Below are 23,795 nucleotides of genomic sequence, written 5' to 3'. Positions count from 1 at the left end.
TCCCCATTGCTCTATTGACTAAGGACTACAGTGTCCCCTCCCAACCTAGCCCCTTTCTGTAATGGTGCACTTTCAGAGACTTCATTCATAAAACAAAAAAGGATTTATTTTCTCATCCACAGGAACTGCATATTTGCAGCTAATTCCAAAATACCTCTACATTCGGAGAACTCTGCTTAGAGTTATCCCCCACTTTGAATCCCAATTGGTAACCCAGACTAGGTGACCCCTACTCTGCTGTGTTGTCCTTAAAGAGACAGTCATCACATCCAACTCCCTTTAACTCCAGGTAGAATCTTTAGTAACTAATTTACTCAGTCCTAAATTCTAACTAAACATTAGATACAGAACTCAGACAATTATAAATCAAGTCGTTGAGGGAGATTCCTGACCTTTGTCGAGCAGCATAATTCTGTTGTCTGAGATGCCTTCCACAGGATCAAAGTTGACTGCAATAATGGATATAGGCAGTTTATCACAATTTGCCGTCAAGGAGACTTCAGTTATGTCTATAACAGGTCGGTTAGGTTCTTCAGTGTTTACGAGTTTGGAAACATATTTTGATGACAACACTGACTGCTGATGCATTTGTCTACTCAAGTGGTTCATGTGTTTATGAACAATCCATCCCTACAAGTCCATTTGGTATGAAAGGGAGACAATAATTCCAGGGATCCAATTTGATCCACTACAGAATGACTTCATTTACCATTAATGTACTATGTGAATTGTGTCTTGCTTCCTTATTACTTTGGCTGGCTTTTACCCTCCCCAGCAAATTTGAAAACACGTGATTCATTCTCATTCTGAGACGACATTTCATCAGCAGCTCTGCTGGTGGAACTTCCATTGTTGCATGTGGAGTGGTACGATAGTTAAGAAGGAATTGTGAGACTTTGGTTTCCAAGGTCCCTCTTGACATTTTCTTTTGGCTAGACTTGAAAGTTTGGATGGCGCTCTTTGCTCATCCATTTGGTACTGGATAGTAAGGCGCAGTTCTGATGTGTTTAATACTGTTGAGAGCAGTGAAGTTTTGAACTTTAGTACTTGTGAATACGGTTCCATTGTCTGATACCATGACTTCAGGTAATTGTGAGTTGAAAAACTTTGGCATAACCTTTAGATAGTAGCGTGCAATTTGAGTTCACCTCAAAAATCTCCATCCATTTGGAATGTGCATCAATAACAAGTAAAAAATTGTGCCCAGGAATGGATCAACATGATCAATACAGATTCATATCCATGGTCAGTCAGGCCATTCCCAAGGATCCAGTGAGGCTGTAACAGGCATTTTAGTTGCAGTTGGCGCTGTTGACAATGCTTGATTAGCTTCTCGATATCAGCATCAACATCAGGCTACAACATATAACTACAAGCAAGCATCTTCATCCTAAAGATGCCAGGATGAGTGTTGTGTAATTCAGTTAGGAGCAACTCTCTGCCTGGTACAAGAATTACTACACTTGCTCCCCAGAATATGATGCCATCCTGACAATTCAATTATTTCTTGCAGGTAGGAATGGTTTCATTTCCCCGGAAACTGGCTGATTTACTCATCCTATAAGTATCTTGCTACTCCTTTTGGATAGAAGTGGATCTCAATTTGTCCAGTTGCTTATCTGCTTCGCAGAGACTGGCAATGTGTCTAAAATATTTAATGCCATGATGATTTCTTGTGGTACTGGAGTATATATACTTTCTTGCAAGGGTAGGTGACTAAGGGTGTCCACATTCACTATGTGTGTCTCAGATTGATGCTTGAAAGTATATTTGTAGGTGGACAGAATTTATGCCCATCATTGAATTCTTGCTGAGGGTATCGACGGGATAGCATGTCCTCTTTGAAAAGGCCCAACAGCAGTTTGTGGTCAGAAACTGTGGTAAAGTGTCTACTTTGTAAGTAATGATTGAATTTCCTGACGCCAAAGACAACTGATTCTCAATTTGTGAGTAACTTTTTCCAGCCTCAGCCTCTTGACAAATACCCTATCAGCCTTTCAGAGCATCCCATGGGACAACACCGCACAACGCCATATGGAGAGGTGTTGCAAGTCAATATCCATGCTCTAGACAGGTCGAAGTGTACTGAGATTTGAGGAATGCAGCAATTGCTTCACTCTGTTGAAAGCTTCCTCCTGGAGAGCCTTCAAGGCCAACAATGTTGTTTCTTTTGTAGAATATGCAAGGGAGCCAGTAACATTGATAAGTTTGGTTAAAAAAACATCCATAATACTTCACCATCTGTAAAAACAATTCGAGTTCAGTTACCTTTGTGGGGACAGGCGCCTCCTTTATTGCTGTGACCTTGTCTTCCACGGAATCTAATCCTTGTGCTTCTACACGGTCCCCTAGGTGGGCCACCTCAGTGGCATGAAAGATACACTTCTCTTTCTTGAGGTGAACCTCTGCCTCCTGAAATCCGTTTAACACCTCTTCTAAGTTTGCTAGATGCTTAGCCTCAGTTGACCCAGTTATAAAGAGATAGAGTCATAGAGTCATAGAGGTTTACAGCATGGAAACAGGCCCTTCGGCCCAACTTGTCAATGCGACTCTTTTTTTTAAACCCCTAAGTTATTCCCAATTGCCTGCATTTGGCCCATATCCCTCTATACCCATCATACCCATGCAACTACCTAAATGCTTTTCGAAAGACAACATTGTACCCGCCTCCACTACTACCTCTGGCAGTTTGTTCCAGACACTCACCACCCTCTGTGTGGAAACAAATTGCCCCTCTGAACACTTTTGTATTTCTCCCCTCTCACCTTAAACCTATGCCCTCTAGTTGGGAAAAGATATTGACCATCTAGCTGATCGGTGCCCCTCATTATTTTATAGATCTCTATAAGATCACCCCACAGCCTCCTACGCTCCAGAGAAAAAAGTCCCAGTCTATCCAGCCTCTCCTTATAACTCAATCCATCAAGTCCCGGTAGCATCCTAGTAAATCTTTTCTGCATTCTTTCTAGTTTAATAATATCCTTTCTATAATAGGGGGACCAGAACTGCACACAGTGTTCCAAGTGTGGCCTTACCAATGTCTTGTACAACTTCAACAAGACATCCCAGCTCCTGTATTCAATGTTCTGACCAATGAAACCAAGCATGCCGAATGCCTTCTTCACCACTCTGTCCACCTATGACTCCACTTTCAAGGAGCTATGAACATGTACCCCTAGATCTCTTTGTTTTGTAACTCTCCCCAGCGCCCTACCATTAACTGAGTAAGTCCTGCCCTGGTTCAATCTACCAAAATGCATCACCTCGCATTTGTCTAAATTAAACTCTATCTGCTATTCGTCAGCCACTCGATCATCAAAATATACTACAATCCATGGTAGCCCCTGTAGTAGACACTTTGTTATCCTTTAGAACATTACATATGCTGAAGATACACCAAAAGCAGGCGCATATACTGGAATGGGCCATTGTGTGTGTTTGTTATGACATACCCCGGGAAGCATCATCTAATTCAAGTTGCTGATATGTGTGACTCATGTCCAGTTTTGTATAAGAGTGACGTCCTGCCAACTTTGCAAACAAGGTTTCATTTCTCAGGACTGGATATTTATCTGGCTTGGTGGCCTTATTACTGTTAGCTTATAATTGCAGCAAATGTGAGTAGTTTTGTCTGATTTCAATATGGGGACTATAGGTACTGCCACTCCCAAGAAACGAACTAGCTGGATGATGCCTACTTTCTCTAACCTATATAACTCATTATCAATTTTCTTTTGTAAGGTATCAATCTTGTTCTAAAGAACTGGGGAGTCACCTCTGGATCAACATAATCTTAACTTGTAGCCCTTTCATTTTACCTAATTCACTACAGAAGACGGTGTCATATTTTCTTAACAATTCTGGCAGAACCCCTTCCTGCACTTGAGGTGTCAGCCCAATTCAATTTGATTTCTGTAAGCCAATCAGGGCTGAGAAAGCTTGGTCCTTCACCCATCACTGTTATCACTAGAAGCTGGGTCGACTGTTGTCCATAACTTACGGGTATTGTTGTGGTGTATTTTATTTTTATTACTTCTCCCAAATAAGTCTTCAACTTGGCAGAACTGCTCTCCACTTTCAATGGTTGGATTCTCTCTCTTAGGTACTGAAATGTATACTTGCCCACCACAGAAGCTGATGCCCCTCTGTCTACTTCCATTTTAAGAGGCTTCCCATTTACCTGGAGTGTTAAACAGAGTGAATGCCTGAATCACTGGTGCCAAGCTCTTCCACATTGTATACTTGTAATATCTTGGTTGATCAATTACTCGGAGATCTTGACTTAGCTCTGCACTGCTTTATCAAATGTCTTCCTTTGTGACAAAAGAATATTCAGCCTCCTTAAACCAACATGATTCAGGAGTGTGCTTACCTTCACATTGGTAGCATTTCACTTTAAGCATCACTGTCTGATTGCCTGCACTGCATCCTTTTGCTCCGTGAATAGCTGAAATTGTTTCCTGCTTTGTGCCAGCTTTGGTGCCACGGCTAGCTGCAGGTTCCTGACATAACTGGTAAACAGTGCCATTTTGCACAAACTGCACCTCTTGTGCATCTTTTTCAGAGCTTTCCATGGCCAGTGCTATCTCCATTGTTTGTTTAAAATTTATGTCAACTTCTGAAAGCAATCTGTGTTGAATAGTGTCGCTGTTCATGCCACAGAACTATATATCCCATATTATTTAGGGTCACACCAAAATCACAATGCTCTGATAATTGCTTCAGTTTAGCAATGTAGTCATGACTGATTCACCTGGGGATCTCAACATCAAACTGAATTTGAATCTCTGGAGTATGACTGATGGTTGAGATTGCAATTGAGCAGCCTCAAACTCTTAAAATGGAAGGAGACACAGGGGCATCAACCTCTGTGATGGACAAGCATTCATTTCAGTACCTGACAGGGCCTGACACTTGAAGACTGCCTGGATTCCTTGTTCTGCAGATCAGTGATGATTTCTGGGCACAACTTTTGCGACTCTCGGTGGCAGAGAGAAACCCAGATCTCACAGTCAGTTCAGCTTAGAGCTGTTTGCTGGGACTGTCTTCCAGAGGATTCGCTGCTCAAAATAGCTGTTTTCAGCTCCATTCTTAGAAATCATAGAAATCATAGAAACCCTACAGTACAGAAAGAGGCCATTCGGCCCATCGAGTCTGCACCGACCACAATCCCACCCAGGCCCTACCCCCATATCCCTACATATTTTTACCCGCTAATCCCTCTAATCTACACATCCCAGGACACTAAGGGGCAATTTTAGCATGGCCAATCAACCTAACCCACACATCTTATCAAGTTCAAAATCAAAATGACTGTTATCTCAAACTGTTGAATCATGTTTTCATACCAGGTATTGGATTAACCCGGTCTGATGCATATTCCCATCCACTGGGGGGATGGATTTTCTACGCCTGTTTTCAGGGGCTGTATCAGCAGCTGGAGTGGACAATCCAGCGGGATATCATGCTGAAATTGTACTCGCCCCACCCTCTCCACCCCCACCCCCAATGACATAACAAGTATTTTGACATTGAATTTTGGAATCCCTATTTGAATTTTTTAAAATTCATTCATGGGACATGGGCGTTGCTGGCTGGCCAGCTAGTTGCCCTTGAGAAGGTGGTGGTGAGCTGCCTTCTTGAATCGCTGCAATCCATGCACTGTGGGTTGACCCAAAATGCCGTTAGGGAAGGAATTCCAGGACTTCGACCCAGCGACTGCGAAGGAATGGTGATATATTTCCAAGTCAGGATGGCTTGGAAGGGGAACTTGCAGGTGCTGATGTTCCCATGTATCTGCTGCCCTTTTCCTTCTAGCTGGAAGTGGTCGTGGGTTTGGAAGGTGCTGTCTAAGGATTTTTGGTGAATTGTTGCAGTGTCTCTTGTAGATAATGCACACTGCTGCTACTGAGCGTCGGTGCTAGAGGGAGTGGATGTTTGTAGATGTGGTGCCCATCAAGCAGGCTGCTTTGACCTGGATGGTGTCAAGCTTCCTGAGTGTTCTTGGAGCTGCACCATCTAGCCAAGTGGGGAGTACTCCATCACACTCCTGCCTTGTGCCTTGTTGATGGTGGAGAGGCTCTGGGGAGTCAGGAGGAAAGTTACTCGCTGCAGTATTCCTAGCCTCCGACCTGCCCTAGAAGACACAGTGTTTATGTGGTGAGTCCAGTTGAGTTTGTGGTCAATGGTAACCCTAAGGATGTTGACAGTGCGGGATTCAGTGATGGTTACACCATTGAATGTCAAGGGGCAGTGGTTAGAGAATCTCTTATTGGTGATGGTCATGGCCTGGCATTTTTGTGGCACGAATGTTATTTGCCACTTGTCAGCTCAAGCCTGGATATTGTCCAGATCTTGCTGCATTTGAACATGAACTGTTCCAGCATGAGGAGTCGTGAATGGTGCTGAAAATTGTGCAATCATCGGCGAACATCCCCACTTCTGACATTATGATGGAGGGAAGATCATTGATGAAGCAGCTGAAAATTGTTGGGCCTTGGACATTACCCTGAGGGGCTCCTGCAGAGATGTCCTGGAGCTGAGATGACTGACCCTCCAAAATCACAACCATCTTCCTGTGTACCAGGCATGACTCCAACCAGCGGAGTTTTTGCCCGATTCCCATTGATTCCAGTTTTGCTAGGGCTCCTTGATGCCACACTTGGTCGACTGCGGCTTTGGTGTCAAGGGCATTTACTCTCACCTCACCTCTGGAATTCAGCTCTTTCATCCATGATTGAACTAAGGCTGTAATGAGGTCAGAAACTGAGTGACTGTGGTGAGACCCAAACTGGGCATCACTGAGCAGGTTATTGCTGAGCAAGTGTTGCTTGATAGCACTGTCGATGACCCCTTCCTTCACTTTACTGATGATCGAGAGTAGACTGATTGGGCAGTAATTGGCTGGGTTGGATTTGTCCTGCTTTTTGTGTACAGTAAGAAGTCTCACAACACCAGGTTAAAGTCCAACAGGTTTATTTGGTAGCAAACACCATAAGCTTTCGGAGCACTGCTCCTTCGTCAGATGGAGTGGAAATGTGCTCTCAAACAGTGCACAGACACAGAAATCAAGTTACAGAATACTAATTAGAATGCGAATCTCTACAGCCAGCCAGGTCTTAAAGGTACAGACAATGTGGGTGGAGGGAGCATTCAACTCAGGTTAAAGAGATGTGTATTGTCTCCAGACAGAACAGCTCGTGAGATTCTACAAGCCCAGGAGGCAAGCTGTGGGGGTTACTGATAATGTGACATAAATCCAACATCCCGGTTTAGGCCATCCTCATGTGTGCGGAACTTAGCTATCAGTTTCTGCTCAGCGACTCTGCGCTGTCGTGTGTCGTGAAGGCCGCCTTGGAGAACGCTTACCTGAAGATCCAAGGCTGAATGCCCGTGACTGCTGAAGTGCTCCCCCACAGGAAGAGAACAGTCTTGCCTGGTGATTGTCGAGTGGTGTTCATTCATCCGTTGTCATAGCGTCTGCATGGTTTCCCCAATGTACCATGCCTCGGGACATCCTTTCCTGCAGCGTATCAGGTAGACAACGTGGCTGAGTTGCAAGAGTAGGTACCGTGTACCTGGTAGATGGTGTTCTCACGTGAGATGATGGCATCCGTGTCGATGATCCGGCACGTAGAACCATAGAACCATAGAAAATTACAGCTCAGAAACAGGCCTTTTGGCCCTTCTTGTCTGTGCCGAACCATTTTATGCCTAGTCCCACTGACCTACACTTGGACCATATCCCTCCACACCCCTCTCCTCCATGAACCCGTCCAAGTTTTTCTTAAATGTTAAAAGTGACCCCGCATTTACCACTTTATCCGGCAGCTCATTCCACACTCCCACCACTCTCTGCGTGAAGAAGCCCCCCCTAATATTTCCTTTAAACTTTTCTCCTTTCACCTTTAACCCATGCCCTCTGGTTTTTTTCTCCCCTAGCCTCAGCGGAAAAAGCCTGCTTGCATTCACTCTATCTATACCCATCAAAATCTTATACACCTCTATCAAATCTCCCCTCAATCTTCTACGCTCCAGGGAATAAAGTCCCAACCTATTCAATCTCTCTCTGTAACTCAGCTTCTCAAGTCCCAGCAACATCCTTGTGAACCTTCTCTGCACTCTTTCAATCTTATTTACATCCTTCCTGTAACTAGGTGACCAAAACTGTACACAATACTCCAAATCCGGCCTCACCAATGCCTTATACAACCTCACCATAACACTCCAACTTTTATACTCGATACTCCGATTTATAAAGGCCAATGTACCAAAGGCACTCTTTACGACCCTATCCACCTGTGACGTCACTTTTAGGGAATTCTGTACCTGTATTCCCAGATCCCTCTGTTCAACTGCACTCTTCAGAGTCCTACCATTTACCCTGTACGTTCTACTTTGATTTGTCCTTCCAAAGTGCAGAGGTTGCTGTGGGAGGGTTGTGTGGTGTCGTGGTCACTGTTCTCCTGAAGGCTGGGTAGTTTGCTGCGGACAATGGTCTGTTTGAGGTTGCGTGGTTGTTTGAAGGCAAGAAGTGGGGGTGTGGGGATGGCCTTGGCGAGATGTTCGTCTTCATCAATGACATGTTGAAGGCTCCAGAGGAGATGCCGTAGCTTCTCCGCTCCGGGGAAATACTGGACGACGAAGGGTACTCTGTCCACCGTGTCCCGTGTTTGTCTTCTGAGGAGGTCGGTGCGGTTTTTCGCTGTGGCGCGTCGGAACTGTTGATCGATGAGTCGAGCGCCATATCCTGTTCTTATGAGGGCATCTTTCAGCGTCTGGAGGTGTCTGTTGCGATCCTCCTCATCCGAGCAGATCCTGTGTATTCGGAGGGCTTGTCCGTAGGGGATGGCTTCTTTTACGTGTTTAGGGTGGAAGCTGGAGAAGTGGAGCATCATGAGGTTATCCGTGGGCTTGCGGTACAGTGAGGTGCTGAGGTGACCGTCCTTAATGGAGATGCGTGTGTCCAAGAATGGAACCGATTCCGGAGAGTAGTCCATGGTGAGTCTGATGGTGGGATGGAACTTGTTGATGTCATCATATAGTTGTTTCAGTGATTGCTCACCATGACTCCAAAGGAAGAAAATGTCATCGATGTATCTAGTGTATAGCATCGGTTGAAGGTCCTGTGCGGTGAAGAAGTCTTGTTCGAACCTGTGCATGAAGATGTTGGCATATTGAGGTGCGAATTTTGTCCCCATGGCTGTTCCGTGTGTCTGGATGAAGAACTGGTTGTTGAAGGTGAAGATATTGTGGTCCAGAATGAAGCGGATGAGTTGTGAAATTGCATCTGGAAACTGGCAGTTGACGGCATTGAGTACTGAGGCCGTTGCAGCAATGCCATCATCGTGGGGGATGCTGGTGTAGAGTGCCGAGACATCCATTGTGACGAGGAGTGCTCCTGGATCAACTGCTCCATGTGTGTTGAGCTTCTGTAGGAAGTCCGTAGTGTTGCGACAAAAGCTGGGGGTTCTTTGTACAATGGGTTTCAAGATGCCCTCGACATAGCCGGAGAGGTTCTCGCACAGGGTTCCATTTCCTGAAAAGGTGGGACGGCCAGGTGTGTTTGCCTTGTGTATCTTTGGGAGGCAGTAGAGATCTCCAACGCGTGGAGCATGTGGGATGAGAGCACGGAGGGTGTTTTGAAGGTCCGGATCAAAGGTATTGATCCGAGTGTTGAGTTGACGGGTGTGTCCTTTGGTCGGATCTGCGGGTAACTGTCTGTAATGTTCCTCGTTGTTCAGTTGTCGGTACACTTCTTTGCAGTAATCCGTTCTGTTCAGTATGACGATGGCCCCTCCTTTGTCTGCTGGTTTGATGACAATGTTGCGGTTGGTCTTGAGAGCGTGGATGGCGTTGCGTTGTGCTTGGGTGATGTTCGGTACTGTCTTGTGAGTGCGGCTGATGAATTTGGTGTTGACGCACCTCCTGATGGCTTGGGCATACATGTCAAGTCGAGGGCAGCGGCCTTCCGGAGGAGTCCAATTCGACTCTTTCCTCTTCGGTTGCACTGCGGATCTCTCTGTCGGCTGTTCCGGTTCATTAGCTGTCTCATTGTGTTCGCTGTTGGCCTCTTGGGGTTTGTGGAAGAACTCCCACAGCCTCATTCGCCTGATGAATTCCTCTGTGTCCGCTGCGAGACTGATGGGGTCTATTTTGGTCGTGGGGCAAAAGTTGAGCCCTCGGCTGAGAACTTCGATTTCATCTGGCTGAAGTGTGTAGTCCGATCAGTTGACAATGGACTTTCCTGCAGTGGTACTGTTTTCTACTGTGGTACCGGGGGAGGCTAGTTGCTGCTGGTGGTGATGCCGAGTTTCTCAAGTTTCCTGTTCTTGGTGTGCATGTAGCTGGTGTAGTTCCTTTGTCTCGTCTGCTTGGCAGAGTTTCGCAGCTGGTCTGCGTCCTGAGCGCAAGTTGAGAATATGGATACGATCTTGGTTTCCAGGCTGCGGCGTTTGCTGTACAGTTGGTGTATGAGGTGTTTGAGGAGGGTGAGAGAGGTGTGACGGCAAAGTCTCTCAGCGTAGTCTGTGTTAAAGGTTGACCTGAGTGGGTTCGTGATCCGTAGTCCTTTCGGTATCTTGTCTGCTTTCTTGCATGTTTGTAGAAACTTGATGTCTGTGTCGATATGCACGATCTTCTTGGAGATCCTCTCCACTTGGAGCCGGCAGTTTGCGGTGTCGATGGTAGTCATGATGTGAAGTTGGACTGGGGTAAACACAATAAGAAGTCTCACAACACCAGGTTAAAGTCCAACAGGTTTATTTTGTAGCAAACACCATAAGCTTTCGGAGCACTGCTCCTTCGTCAGATGGAGTGGAAATGTGCTCTCAAACAGTGCACAGACACAGAAATCAAGTTACAGAATACTAATTGGAATGCGAATCTCTACAGCCAGCCAGGTCTTAAAGGTACAGACAATGTGGGTGGAGGGAGCATTCAACACAGGTTAAAGAGATGTGTATTGTCTCCAGACAGAACAGCTCGTGAGATTCTACAAGCCCAGGAGGCAAGCTGTGGGGGTTACTGATAATGTGACATAAATCCAACATCCCGGTTTAGGCCGTCCTCATGTGTGCGGAACTTGGCTATCAGTTTCTGCTCAGCGACTCTGTGCTGTCGTGTGTCGTGAAGGCCGCCTTGGAGAACGCTTACCTGAAGATCCAAGGCTGAATGCCCGTGACTGCTGAAGTGCTCCCCCACAGGAAGAGAACAGTCTTGCCTGGTGATTGTCGAGCGGTGTTCATTCATCCGTTGTCATAGCGTCTGCATGGTTTCCCCAATGTACCATGCCTCGGGACATCCTTTCCTGCAGCGTATCAGGTAGACAACGTTGGCTGAGTTGCAAGAGTAGGTACCGTGTACCTGGTAGATGGTGTTCTCACGTGAGATGATGGCATCCGTGTCGATGATCCGGCACGTCTTGCAGTGGTTGCTGTGGCAGGGTTGTGTGGTGTCGTGGTCACAGGACATACCTGGGCAATTTTCCACATTGTTGGGTAGATGCCAGTGTTGGAACTGCACTGGAAGAGCTTGGCCAGGGGAGCAGCAAGTTCTGGAGCACAGGTCTTCAGTACTATTGCCGGAATGTTATCAGGGCCCATTACTTTTGCAGTATCCAGTGCCTCCAACCGTTTCTTGATATCACGTGGAGTGTATCGAATTGGCTGGAAGCTGGCATCTGAGATGCTGGCGACCACTGGAGGAGGCCAAGATGGATCATCCACTCGGCACTTCTGACTGAAGATTGCTGTGAATGCTTCAACCTTATCTTTTGCACTGTCGTGCTGGGCTCCTCCATTATTGAGGATGTGGAGCCTCCTCCTCCAGGGAGTTGTTTTTATTGTCCACCACTATTCATGACTGGATGTGGAAGGACTGCAGAGCTTAGATTTGATCCGTTAGCTGTGGAGTCACTTAGCTCTGTCTATCACTTGCTGTTTATGCCATTTGGCATGTAAGTAGTCCTGTTTGGTAGCTTCACCAAGTTGACACCTCATTTTTAGGTATGCCTGGTATTGCTCCTGGCATGCCTTCCTGCACTCTCCATTGAACCAGGGTTGATCCCCTGGCCTGATGGTAATGGTTGAATGGGGGATATGCCGGGCCATGAGGTTGCTGATTGCGCTGGAGTGCAGTTCTGCTGCTGTTGATGGCCCACAGTGCCTCATGGATGCCCAGTCTTGAGTTACTAAATCTGTTTGAAGTTTGTTCCATTTAGCACAGTAATATTGCCACACAACACAATGGAGATTATTCTCAATCAGAAGGTGGGACTTCGTCTCCACGAGGACTGTGCAGTGGTCACTCTTACCGATACTGTCATGGGCAGATGCATCTGCAGCCAGCAGATTGGTAAGGATGAGGACAAGTATGTTTTTTCCTCTTATTGGTTCTTTCACCACTTGCTGCAGACCCAGTCTAGCAATTATATCCTTTAGGACCCAATCAACTCGATCAGTCGGGCTGCTGCCGAGCCTCTTTTGGTGGTAGACATTGAAATCCCCCACCCAGAGTACATTTTTCGCCCCTGCCACCCTCAGTGCTTCCTCCAACTGTTGTTCAACATGGAGGAATACTGATTCATCAGCCGAAGGAGGATGGTACGTGGTAACCAGTAAGAGGTTTCCTTGCCCATGTTTAACCTGAAGCCATGAGACTTTATGGGGTGCAGAGTCGATGTTAAGGACTCCCAGGGCAACCCCCTCCTGGCTGTATACCACTGTACGGCCACCTCTGCTGGGTCTGTCCTGCCAGTGAGACAGTACATATCCAGGGATGACAATGGTGGTACCTGGGGTGTTATCTGTAAGGTATGATTCTGTGAGAAAGACTATATCAGGCTGTTACTTGATTAGTCTGTGAGACAGCTCTCCCAATTTTGGCACTAACCCCCAGATGTTAGTAAGGAGGACTTTGCAGGGTCGTCAGGGCTATTTGTTTTGCCGCTGTCTTTTCCGGTGCCTTGATCGATGCCAAATGGTCCGTCTGGTTTCATTTCTTTGTTGATGCTTTGCAGCGATTGATACAACTGAGTGGCTTGCTAGGCCATTTCAGAGGGCAGTTGAGAGTCAACCACATTGCTGTGGCTTTGGAGTCACATATAGGCCAGATCAGGTATGGATGGCAGATTTCCTTCCCAAAAAGACATTAGTGAACCAGGTGGGTTTGTCCGACAATCGACAATGATTTCATGGTCATTAGTAGGCTCTTAATTCCAGGGGGACTTCAAATTCCACCATCTGCCGAACCCAGGTCCCCAGAACATTTTCTGGGTTTCTGGGTTAATAGTTGAGCAATAGTACCATGAGGCCATCGCCACCCCATAATATATTAAAATATAATTATCAGGCCTTTACAGCAGACAATCTTCCCACGTTTAATTGTCCATTCATGTTGGCGTGAGGGCACGCCAACATAAACACAACACGTTCCCCATGATGTGCAACTGACACAGGTGCACAGAACCCACTTGAACAGCTGAGTACAGCCCCTAAGTGCTGGAGGATGGGTGGAGGAGGCAACTGTTACATGGGATAGGGGGTATTGTGTGTGTGTGTGGGGGGGGGGTTGTTCAATGTCTGTGTTAGGGGTTCCACGGTGGGGAGGTTGGAAGGGTGGTCTCTTGACCTGATGGGGTGGGGGTGTGTTCCATTTGGGACATGGGGGAGGTTCTATTTTTATTCTTTTTTAAATCGAGCACTCCACTCTGAGCGTGACGTTGTGGATCGCCCCTTATTTTTGTTTTCACTAAAGAGCCCAAGAGCCTAAAAATTCAGCAGAGGAAGCACCCTTGATACGGGCGACCTCCATCCACTCTTCACACCCACTGCAACACAGTGCAAAATCCACCCATGAGGTAAGTAACCTTTTAAATGTATTGTCCATCAATCTGAACAGCTCCAATTCTTCCAGGTTTGGTGATGCAGGAAAGAGTAATTCACATCTCCAAAGCCAGTGTTTCTGAATTTCTGTTTACCTTTGCGGAAATCTGCTCGAATTTCAAATGTCTTGGTAGATCTATTTGCAATCTACTTGGAGCTTTCTAGAAGCTTGACAAACACAACAGTTGAGGGCTTTTGGTGACCATTTTTGAAGGCTTCTTGTCTCCATTTAAAAGAAAGATTACGGTCACAGTTTCCCACCCTGCTGTGCAAGCCGATTAGTGTGGTGGGGTGGGAAATTTCAGCAAGAGGCTAAAAATGGGAATCGCGGCAGTCGGCCAGTCGCGATCTTCCCAGGCATTTTTTCTGACATAATCAACCTCACGCCCAGGAAGGGTGCAAGGCTCATTTAAATATTTATAACCTCATTGTAATATTATTCGTGAGCCTGGGACGGAATCGTCTGAGCTCACTTAGTTCTCCGACCTCGCTGGTGGAGGTCCTCACCAGCGAGGATCACAGATGATCCCCACCAGCAGAGACTTGATGGCCTCACCGGCGGGACTGGAGGCGGGTAGGCAGGGCAGAGCTAGCATTGCTGCCTGGCACTGCCCACGGGGTCTGAGGAGGAGGCAGCTCGTGGTGGGGGTGTGGCCAGTAGAGGGCAGAGCCAGACAGGGGATGGGTAGGTCAGTAGGAAGGGAGGGAAGGAGAATTTCTACATCGGAGGTGGGGGCTAGTAGTGCCGATTGGGCGGGGGGGTTAGAGATCAGGGTCTGTGGGAGGGTGGTGGTTGACAGGTCTCCCATATACTTGTGGGAAATAAGGGCGCATGTGTAGCAGTCTGCAGCCTGCTTCTCTGGTGAGCTTAGTCTCCGCTCTCCCCCCTCCCCCCCTTACCGGCGTGAAACTCCCTACTGCCAAAAAAAATGACAGTGTGGGGGAAAATTGCGTGGGGTAGCTCATTGAAAAATCAGAGTGAAACATTCCAGTTTTCAGACTTTTGTGACACTTAGGGCGGGATTTTCCAGCCAGACTTGCCCCAAAACCGGAAAATCCCACCTGAGGACAACGGATCTTTGTGTGGTCTGTGTCCCGCCCACTATGATTCCTGTGGCGGGTGGAACAGGAATATTCTGCACTTAGAATTTTTAGGGGAAAATTTTGCAATAGATATTTCCTTATAAAATCTATACATATTCATGGGATAAAGGATGACCATTACTCCCGAGATCCTTTACATATAAAGCCAAGGATCCTATGTGCTTTAACAGTTTTATCAACTTAAATGCATGGTAAATTATTGTGGACATTAGAGAATAACAATATTTTGGATACATTTATGTTGCTCTTTTTACCAATTCAAAGTCACAAAGTATTTTACAGCAAATGAAGTGTTATAGCTTAGGAAACTGCAACCAATTTGATCACTGCAAGCTCCCACAAACAGTAACATGATAGCGACAAGAAAATTTGCATTAATGATGTTGGTTGAGGGATAAATATTAACCAGGGCACAAAGGGGCACTTTACTGCTTTTCACCAAATAAATCCATCTCATCTTTTATATCCACCTGAGAGAGCAAACTTAGTTTGATCTGCAGGAAAGCATTTCCAGTAATGCAACACTCTACCAATATTGCACTGAAATGGCAGCCCAGATTATGTGGAATTTGAACCACAAACCCTCTGACTCTAAGGCAAGAATTATTTACAATTTAGTCCAGATTTTCCGGTGACTTCCTGTCTATCTTGTAGTTATGATGTGGAGATGCTGGCGTTGGACTAGGGTAAGAAGTCTCATAACACCAGGTTGAAGTCCAACAGGTTTATTTGGTAGCACAAGCCATAAGCTTTCAGAGCGCTGCTCCTTCATCAGGTGAGTGGGAGTTCTGTTCACAAACAGGGCATATAAAGACACAAACTCAATTTACAAAATAATAGTTGGAATGCGAGTCTTTACAGGTAATCAAGTCTTAAAGGTACAGACAATGTGAATGGAGAGCGGGTTAAGCACAGGTTAAAGAGGTGTGTATTGTCTCCAGCTGGGACAGTTAATGAGATTTTGCAAGCCCAGGCAATTACAGATCTGTAATTGGGGATTACAGATAGTGTGACATGAACCCAAGATCCCGGTTGAGGCCGTCCTCATGTGTGTGAAACGTTCCATTAATGACAAAAAAATGACGATGATTAATGACAAAACTACAATTACTGCAAACAGCAAATTAACAAGGAATACTGGTAAATAATACTAGATTGAGGTTTTTTTATATCAAAATGTTCTTCAAAATCTTCTATGCTGTTTACGTTTCAGTGCCAACAAATGAAGGTGGACCTACTGATTGCTATAATGGAAATGGTTATAGCTATCGCGGGACGACATCCATGACACTCTCAGGAAAAAGATGCCAGGAATGGGATTCCATGACACCACATAAACATAAGAAAACCTCACGCAATTTTCCTAACGCGTATGTATATAGATTGATTTTATACCTAGCTGATCACAGGCCCAAAGAAAGACTTCCAATTAAAAAGTCCTTTCCATGGCATCAAGACATACTGAAAGCACTTTACAACCAATGAAGTACTTTTGAAGTGTAAGAAACAGCTAATTTGTGCAGTGAGGTCTCACAATAAGACACTGACAGATAATCTGTGTTAGTGATGTTGGTTGATGAATTGTCCAGTTCAACAGGGAGAACTCTTTTGCTCTTCAAAAATATGCCATGGGAAATTTGAAGGAAGAAGGGCCTTGGTTTTATGTTTAATCTGAAGGATGGTATCTCTGATAGTGTAGGGTTCCTTCAGTACACGCTTGAATCACTGAAGTGGGATTTGAACTCACAACCTGCTAAGTCAGAGATGAGAATGCTACAAATGTGCACAATTTCTTTAATGGCATTTCATCATTAACAAGCCAAAATCAGTATAGCTGGCACAGTGTAATAATGTGTTCGCCTAGAGTACTCCTCAAATGAACTTCAAAAGCAGGAAAAATTGTGTGAAGACTCCAATAATACTAGTGTAGCAAATGATTGCACATAAATATTCCATCATTATGATCAATGGCCGTGATTCTGTGGCCCTGCACGCTCATGCACAAGTCGCATTAGGGCCGGAGAATTGCAGGTGAGGGGCCATAGCATGGTTAGCACCGGCAAGAACCTTTTTTGGATTCTCCCAGCCCCTGCGCCCTGACGTAATCAGGTTCATACTCAGTAAGGGTGTGAAGCAGATTAGTGTATTTATATAGTCATTTAAATATGCATAGTTGATTGGAGCCAGATTCTCCTGGTTCCTGCAATTCTCTGACCCTCGGGCACAGCGGGAACCCGGCACAAATCACTACTGGTCTCCACAAACAGACACCAGCCATGATGGCCACACCGTGGGGCTCAGAGGCTAGTGAAGCCCCTGGATGGTCAGGGAAATGACTGGGTAGTATCCTGGCACCAACCCAGCACCCTGGTAGTGCCAACTTGGCAATGCCTATCTGGTACTACCAGGTTGACACTGCCTTACTACCAGGGTGGCAGTGCCAAAGTGGGGGGGGACTTGAAGTGGGTGCATTTTGTGACCCCATATTGGGGTGTCACTCTCTTGGGAGGAGGACGGTCTTAGCCAGCAAATGGGGGGGGGGGGGGAGGGAGGGGGGGGCGGAGGCGGAAGGGTGTGTTGGGTTGTCCGGAGATCAAGGCACCTGTTAAAAATGGCACCTCGATCTCCGAGGAGCCAGCCTGTCAGGCGTCTTTAGGTTCCCACTCCAAAATAATTTCTAAGTGTGGATGAATTCAGTGAGAATCTCCTCAGGCTTCAAAACAATTTGTGTGTGTGTGGATGAATTGCAAACTGAATTACACCAAACCACCAATGGGAATCTCACTGGTTTTTCCACTGGGAGAAGTCTCACAACACCAGGTTAAAGTCCAACAAGGTTTATTTGGCAGCACAAGCTTTCGGAGCACTACCCCTTTATCAGGTGAAGGGGCTGCGCTCCGAAAGCTTGTGCTGCCAAATAAACCTGTTGGACTTTAACCTGGTGTTGTAAGACTTCTTACTGTGCTTACCCCAGTCCAACGCCGGCATCTCCACATCATTTTTCACTGGGGACAACACTCAGAAATGTTTTGGGAGAATTCCATCCATTATATTGAGTGTTCTAAAGAATTCCACTGCCTGCCTTTCTCAACAACTCTCTGTATTATCTTACTTTCTATCTCTTGTACGTTCTTCTTTTCTCTCGTGATCTCATTATTTCCTTTCTTGTGTTTTTGTTTCTGCTTTCTTGTTTCCCCACTCCATTTCCCCAAACCCTCTGGTCTCCCTCATTCTAGTGCCTTTACCCCAGTCTCTGTATCAATTTTTTTTTTAAACTTTGTATCTAGCCTACTACTTTATTTCATAATAGTTGTTTAAAACTTTACATGACAGTGCTTCAGAACCATGTTATTATACTCTGAATTTTGACAGCTATTGTTTTTCATGGGATGTGGGTATCACTGGTCAGGCCAGCATTTGTTGTCCATCCAAAGCTGCCCTCGAGCCGAGTGGCTTGCCACACCATTTCGGAAGGCAGTTTAGAGTCAACTATATTGCGGTTGGTCTGGAGTCACATGCAGGCCAGATCAGTTAAGGATGGCAGACTTCCTTCCCTAAAGGAGGAATAGTGTCCAGATGGGTTTTGACAACAATCAACAATGGCTTCATGATCACCATTACTGAGACTAGGGCATGATTCTCCGATCTTGTCTGTAGCCATCCCTCTGCAATTTCCAGCCAAAACTCCATTCACTTTCAGCGGCACCAGAATCCCAACCGTGAATGAGGACAGAGATTTTCAATGTAGCCTTTTCAATTCCAGGTTTTTTATCAAAATTAGATTTCACCAGCTGCCGTGGTGGGACTTGAACACTTGTCCCCAGAACATCAGCGTGGGATCTGGTTCACTGGTCCATTGATATTTGCACTATGTAATCATTTCCCCGTAACAATCCTAATTTCTTTTTTTATGGATAAATGTTAGATCTGGTAATTATTCCTAGATATCAAACAGCTTCGGTAACAGAACCATCTTTAGTGTGATGCCAAAGAAATACTCAATCTTGCAAGATAAACACCATTACAAGACCTAAAGGCTTCTCTCTAGGGCAAAAATAGAAATGATTCACCCAAAATATAGCCCTGAATAATTGTTGATGTTTTCACTTTCAATCTACAGGGGACTGGCTTACAATCATTGCAGAAATCCTGATCAGGATAAGGCACCTTGGTGCTACACAACTGATCCTTCACTTCGATGGGAATACTGCAGGGTTTCAAAGTGTGACATCTTAAAACCTCAGTCCACTACGATCGTTCCTATACTTGGGGAAGGTGTTGAAATATCGCAAACATCTAATGGTCAACCAGGTAATTAGGAGTGACTTCACTGGGCATGAATACATCTAGTTATTACAAAAGCATTGATACTATATTAGATGAAGCATTGTAGAATTTGTTGAAAAGACAATTAATATGAACACTTGCTAAGCTGACCAACATAAATCTACATGGGAAGGGTAAAATGGAAGACATTTTTAAATTTCCAGTATGATTCCTGCCATCCTATATTTTTGTTAGGGCAGGAATCATGGTGGGTTGTGACCTGACATTCACTTAGAGTGACTCTGGTTCATCATTTAAATCCCTACCGGAAGTTCTAATTTTGTGCAGGTAGCTGTGTTCCTGAAGGCTGTGGGAACCCTGCTAGATAAACCAGTTTGTAATGTTGGGGGCAGCCTTCTGTGGAGCTGGGAACCTTCTTACAGGTAAGTTTAAAGAATCTTGCCAATGCTCCCTCATATCCCCAAGACCCCTTATAATTGCCCGTGCTCATCCCATTCCACTTCAGAAACACCGTACCCACTCTCTGCTTCATCATATTTCCCATACCATCTCCATGTCCCCTTACATTCCCCATGTCCCTTCCATATCCCTTCCATTACCCCCATGTCCTTTCATAGTCCTTCCCATACCCTATGCCCATTCTATACCCCTTGCAATACCCCCATGTCCCTTCCATACCTTTTTATTATCTCCATCCTCTCTCAAGGAACCCTTACCAACATTTCCTGTAGCCATAGCTGCATCAAATAATTAATAACTTATTACATCCTCATAAAGCTGTCAAATCAAACAAAGTTAGCACTACCCATGCAACGGTGTAAACATTGCCTACAGGGCTGAGCCCATTAGCTATCTTTGGAGTTCAGCATGCATTCATAATGAAGCCATAAAGCAACTCTATGAACAGAAGCAGGTAAAACAAATGGCCAGACATCTGTTTTTCCAGATGGCAGAAAATGGTCCAACTTATAGTTCCCAAACTATGACAAAAATCTGTCCCATTTCAGTACTATATTGGGTCTGAATTAGTAAAATTAGAAACACAGAAACTAGGAGCAGGAGTAGGCCATTCTGCGCTTTGAGCCTGCTCCGCTATTCAATATGATTATGGTCCAATGCCATATTCATGCTTTGTCCCCGTACCCCTTGATGCCATTAAAATCTAAAAAATTATCTCTTTCTTGAATACATTCAGTGACTTGGCCTTCACAGCCTTCTGTGGTAGAGAATTCCACAGGTTCACTATCCTTTGAGTGAAGAAATTTTTCCTCATTTCAATCTTAAAGGGTCTACCCAGTATCCTGAGACTGTGTCCTCCTGGTTCAAGATTCCCCAAACAGGGAAAACATCTTCCCTGCAACTAGTCTATCTAGCCCTATTAGAATTTTGTATATTTCAAGCAAATCTCCTCTCATCCTTCTAGATTTCAGTGAATACAGGCCCGGCTGAAGCAATCTCTCCTCAGAGGACAATCCCACCAACCACGTTATCAGTTTAGTGAACCTATTGCTGCACTCCCTCTATTGCAAGTATACTCTTTCTCAGATAGGGAGGCCAAAACTGCATGCAATATTCCAGGTGTGGTCTCACCAAAGCCCTGTATAACTCCTGTAAGACATCCCTACTTCTGAACTCAAATCCCTTTGAAATGAAGGCCAACATACCAACGACCTTCCCAATTGCCTGCTGCACCTGCCTCTCCACTTTCACTGACTGATGTACAAGAACAACTGGATTCCTTTGTACATCCACACTTCCTAATATATCATTATTTAAATAATACTTTTTGGGCTGGGATTCTCCGGCCGCGCTCGCCCCAAAAACGGAGAATCCCGCCAGAGGTCAATGGACCTTTGCGTGATCTGCTTCCCGCCCTCAACGATTCCCGGAGTGGTCGGGACGGGAGAATTCCCCCCCCCCACCTCCATTTCTGTTCTTTACACCAAAGTGTATAACTTCACATTTAGCCACCTTGTACTATGTCTGCCATGTGTTTTCCCACTCAACTTGTCTAAATCACGTTGAAGCCTCCTTGCATCTTCCTCACAATTCAACCCAGTTTTGTGACGTCAGCAAACTTGGAAATGTTACATTTGGTTCCCTCATCCAGGTCATTTATATATATCATCAATAGCTGGGGTCCAAGCACTGATCCCTGTGGTATCCCACTAGTCACTGCCTGCCACTCAGAAGAAGATCCATTTATTCCCACTCTCTGACAACCAATTCTCAATCCATGCCAATACATTACACCCATCCTATGTTCTTTAGCTTTGCCCACTAACCTCTTATGAAGGACTTAATCAATTGTTGAGAAAGTAAAAATGAATTCAATTTTAAGGGATCATTCCACTAACTAATGTTACAATTAGAGCAGACACTGTACAATATTATAGAGTCACTGAGGTATACAGCACAGAAAAAGGCCCTTCGGCCCATCATATCTGCACCAGTCAAAGGCAAACCACCTAATTATTCTAATCCCATTTCTCATCACTTGGCCAGCCTTGTATGCTTTGGCATCACAAATGAACATCTAAGTACTTCTTAAAAGTGATAACGATCTCTGCCTCCACCAGTCTTTCAGTGAGTTTCAGACTCCCATCAACTTTTGTGGATTTAAACTAATAAGGCAGAGGGGTGGAATCCACAGCAGTAGGTCAGAGAGTACAGAAACTGTGGAGAACTCAGTGAATGGGTCCAGTAAGACTAAGAGAAGTAAAATACAGGGAGAGTGCACAAAACATGATGGCACTAGATGGTCTGAGGTGTGTTTGCTTTAACGCAAGGAGTATGACAGGTAAGGCAAATGAATTTAAAGCTTGGATTACGACATGGAATTACGATATTGTGCCAATTATGGTGACTTGGATGAAAGAAGGGCAAGACTGGCAGCTTAGCATTCCAGGATTTAGATGCTTCAGGCGAGATAGAGAGGGTGACAAAAGAGGTGGGGGTGTTGCTTGACTGATTAGGGAGAGTGTCACAGCTATACAGAGGAAGGACACCTTGATGGGATCATGCAGGGAGGCCATATGGGTAGAGTTCAGGAACATGAGCAGTTGGGGTTGTACTACAGACCTCCCAACAGCCAGAGTGAAGTGGGGGAACTGATATGGGAAGATGTAAAAACAACAGGGTTGTTGTGATAGTTGATTTTAACTTACCCAATATAGACTGGGATTCCTTTAGTGCTAGGGGCTTGGACGGGGCAGAGTTTGTTCTGTGTGTCCAAGAGTGCTTCTTGAGGTAATATGGAGATAGCCCAACTCAGGAAGGGGCTATCTTAGACCTGGTTCTGGAAAATTGATGTTTCAGTGGGGGACCATTTTGGGAATAGTGATCACAGTTCTATCAGTTTCAAGATACTTGGAGAAAAGAAGTAGTCCTAGAGTGAAAGTATTAAACTGGGGGAAGGCTAACTATGACAGTATAAGGCAGGATCTGGGGAATGTAGACTGGGGGTGGCTGTTTGAGGGTAAATCCACATCCGATATGTGGGTATCTTTTAAAAGTCAGTTGTTAACAATTCAGGACAAGTATGTCCCAAGGATAAAGATGGTAAGATTCGGGAACCCTGGTGACAAGAGAGATTGTGAGCTTAGTGAAAAAGGAGGCGGCATACATAAATTTCAGGAAATTGAAAACGGATAAGGCTCTTGAGGAATACAAAGATAGCAGGAAAGAGCTTAAACAGGGACTTAGGAGGGCTAAAAGGGGCCATGAAATGTCCTTGGCAGACAGGATTAAGGAAAATTCCAAGGCTTTTTATGCGTATATAAGGAGGAAGAGGGTAGCTAAGGAAAGGGTAGGTCCACTCAAGGACAGTGGAGGGAATTTCTGTTTGGAGCCAGATGAGGTCCTTAATGAGTACTTTGCATCAGTAGGAAAAGGATGTAGTGAATGGTGAGTGTAGAAAGGAGGATAATGACATTCTAGGGCATATTGGGATAAAAAGGGAGGTGGTATTGGAGATTTTAAAAAACATTAAGGTGACAAGTCCCCAGGGCCAGATAGGATCTATACCAGAATATTGAGAGAGGTGAGGGAAGAAATTGCTGAGGCCTTGGCCAAAATCTTTGTATCCTCTTTAGCTATGGGCGAGGTACCAAAGGATTGGAGAGTAGCTAACATTGTTCCTCTGTTTAAGAAGGGCAGAAGAGACAATCTGGGAAATTACAGGCCTGTGAGCCTTACATCAGTGGTGGGGAAATTATTGGAATAGATTCTTAGAGACAGGATGTAGTCACATCTGGAAGAGAATAGGCTTATTAGCGATAGGCAGCATGGTTTTGTGAAGGGGAGGTCATGTCTCACAAGCTTGATTGAGCTCTTTGAGGAAGTGACAAGAAAAATTGACTAGGGCAGGGCAGTGGATGTTGTATACATGGACTTTAGTAAAGCCTTTGATAAGATTCTTCATGGTAGGCTGCTACAGAAGGTGAAGTCATATGGGATCCCGAGGTGAGCTGGCAAGATAGATACAAAACTGGCTTGGACATAGAAGTCATGATGTGGAGA

General features: G+C 45.2%; 1 protein-coding gene across 1 annotated transcript in view; it reads left to right on the top strand.

Annotated features, from left to right (window-relative positions):
* Positions 1 to 23,795, top strand: part of plg (plasminogen) — a 141,124-nt gene that overhangs the window by 81,794 nt on the left and 35,535 nt on the right. The window contains exons 10-11 of the mRNA XM_078230122.1: positions 16,201 to 16,357; positions 19,108 to 19,298. Of these exons, the coding sequence (XP_078086248.1) occupies positions 16,201 to 16,357; positions 19,108 to 19,298 (348 nt within the window). The remainder of the gene's footprint in view (positions 1 to 16,200; positions 16,358 to 19,107; positions 19,299 to 23,795) is intronic.

Source organism: Mustelus asterias, chromosome 15 (genome assembly GCF_964213995.1).
Source record: "Mustelus asterias chromosome 15, sMusAst1.hap1.1, whole genome shotgun sequence".
NCBI classification, from domain to species: Eukaryota; Metazoa; Chordata; class Chondrichthyes; order Carcharhiniformes; family Triakidae; genus Mustelus; species Mustelus asterias.
This window is presented reverse-complemented; position numbering and strand designations above follow the sequence as displayed.